Below are 1,221 nucleotides of genomic sequence, written 5' to 3' on the forward strand. Positions count from 1 at the left end.
GGCGGCGGCACCCGCGTTTCCCCGGTGCGGCGGCGGCGCTGGTGGCGGAGGTGCGGGCGGGGGAGTGCCTGTACCTGCCGGCTGGGTGGTTTCACGAGGTGACGTCATACAGCGAGCCCGGTGAGCATGGGACCACAAACACAAGGGGGCTCTCAAAATGAAATGGTGCCGACCCTTGGAAGTCGAGCGGACAGCAGGCGAACAGGCAGCAGACTTGGGGTTCTGCCCTTCCACAAGGAGCTGCCCCTTTGCATGGGCTGCGACAATTTACCGGCGCATGGGCCTGCCTTGTCCGCTGCCGCCGCTCGCGGCTGCGGCGGTGGCCTTTGCTCAGGGCGCAGAGCTCATCGGTCCCCGCTGCCCCTTGCCTCGCCCGACCCTGCGTGCAGGCTGCGCGACCCACCTGGCCCTCAATTGGTGGTTCCACCCGCCAGACCGCCTGGCGCCCTCAGAGGCGGCCTTCGAGCGGCCCTACACCAGCGACTACTGGCCGACCCTCTGGCAGGCGCGATTGGCGCGGCTGCGGGCTGCGGGGGCAGGCGGCGGCGACGGCGGCGGCGGCGGCGGCGGCGGCGGCGGGGCGGGGTCGGAGCGGCGGCGGGCGGGCGGCAGCGGGGAGTTGCGGGAGCGGCGAACCGGGGGCGTGCGGAAGCGCAGGGCGGGCGGCGCGTCGGCGCCGGCGCACGTGCGGTGGCCTGGCGGGCTGCACGAGCCGTCCAACCGCTACTACCGGGGCAACACGCACCCCGGGACGGCGAGCGGCACGGCGGCGGCGTGGCCGCCGCCGAGGCCGAAGGGAGAGCCGCCGGGCGGCGGCGGTGGCGGCGGCGGCGACAGTGGCGTTGGGGATGAGGAGGAGCATGAGCCTGAGGATGCAGTGGCGGCTTACTTCAGGGCTAATCCTGATGCGGCCAGGGCCTTGTTTGCCCAGTTCCTAGCATCCAAGTACGGGCCTGGCGGCGGGGGCACCGACGACAGGGGCGGGGCCCACGGCGCGCGGGGGCGCGCGTCGCCGCTAGCGGCGGGGCGGCGGCACCACGTCCCTGTGGCGTACCGCATGCGGAAGCGCGTGCCAAAGCCGCATCCCAACATGGGGTGAGGGTAACACCTGCCGCAAACTCCGTCTTGCCCCTATCCTTTTCTCGGTATCACAAGGTCTTATGTTTGTCATCTCGTGCCCCCTGGATGGAAGGCGCAAGCGGGGCAATGAGGGGCTGACCT

General features: G+C 72.1%; 1 protein-coding gene across 1 annotated transcript in view; it reads left to right on the forward strand.

Annotated features, from left to right (window-relative positions):
- The window catches only part of MNEG_9920 (JmjC domain-containing protein 4), a gene marked incomplete at both ends in the record, with an annotated part of 3,707 nt that extends 2,608 nt beyond the window's left edge, over nucleotides 1–1,099 (forward strand). The window contains 2 exons of the mRNA XM_014041610.1: nucleotides 51–120; nucleotides 390–1,099. Coding sequence (XP_013897064.1) covers nucleotides 51–120; nucleotides 390–1,099 — 780 coding nt within the window. The remainder of the gene's footprint in view (nucleotides 1–50; nucleotides 121–389) is intronic.
- Nucleotides 1,100–1,221: the final 122 nt, after the last annotated feature.

The sequence above is a fragment of the Monoraphidium neglectum genome (genome assembly GCF_000611645.1).
Source record: "Monoraphidium neglectum strain SAG 48.87 unplaced genomic scaffold scaffold02112, whole genome shotgun sequence".
NCBI lineage: Eukaryota > Viridiplantae > Chlorophyta > Chlorophyceae > Sphaeropleales > Selenastraceae > Monoraphidium > Monoraphidium neglectum.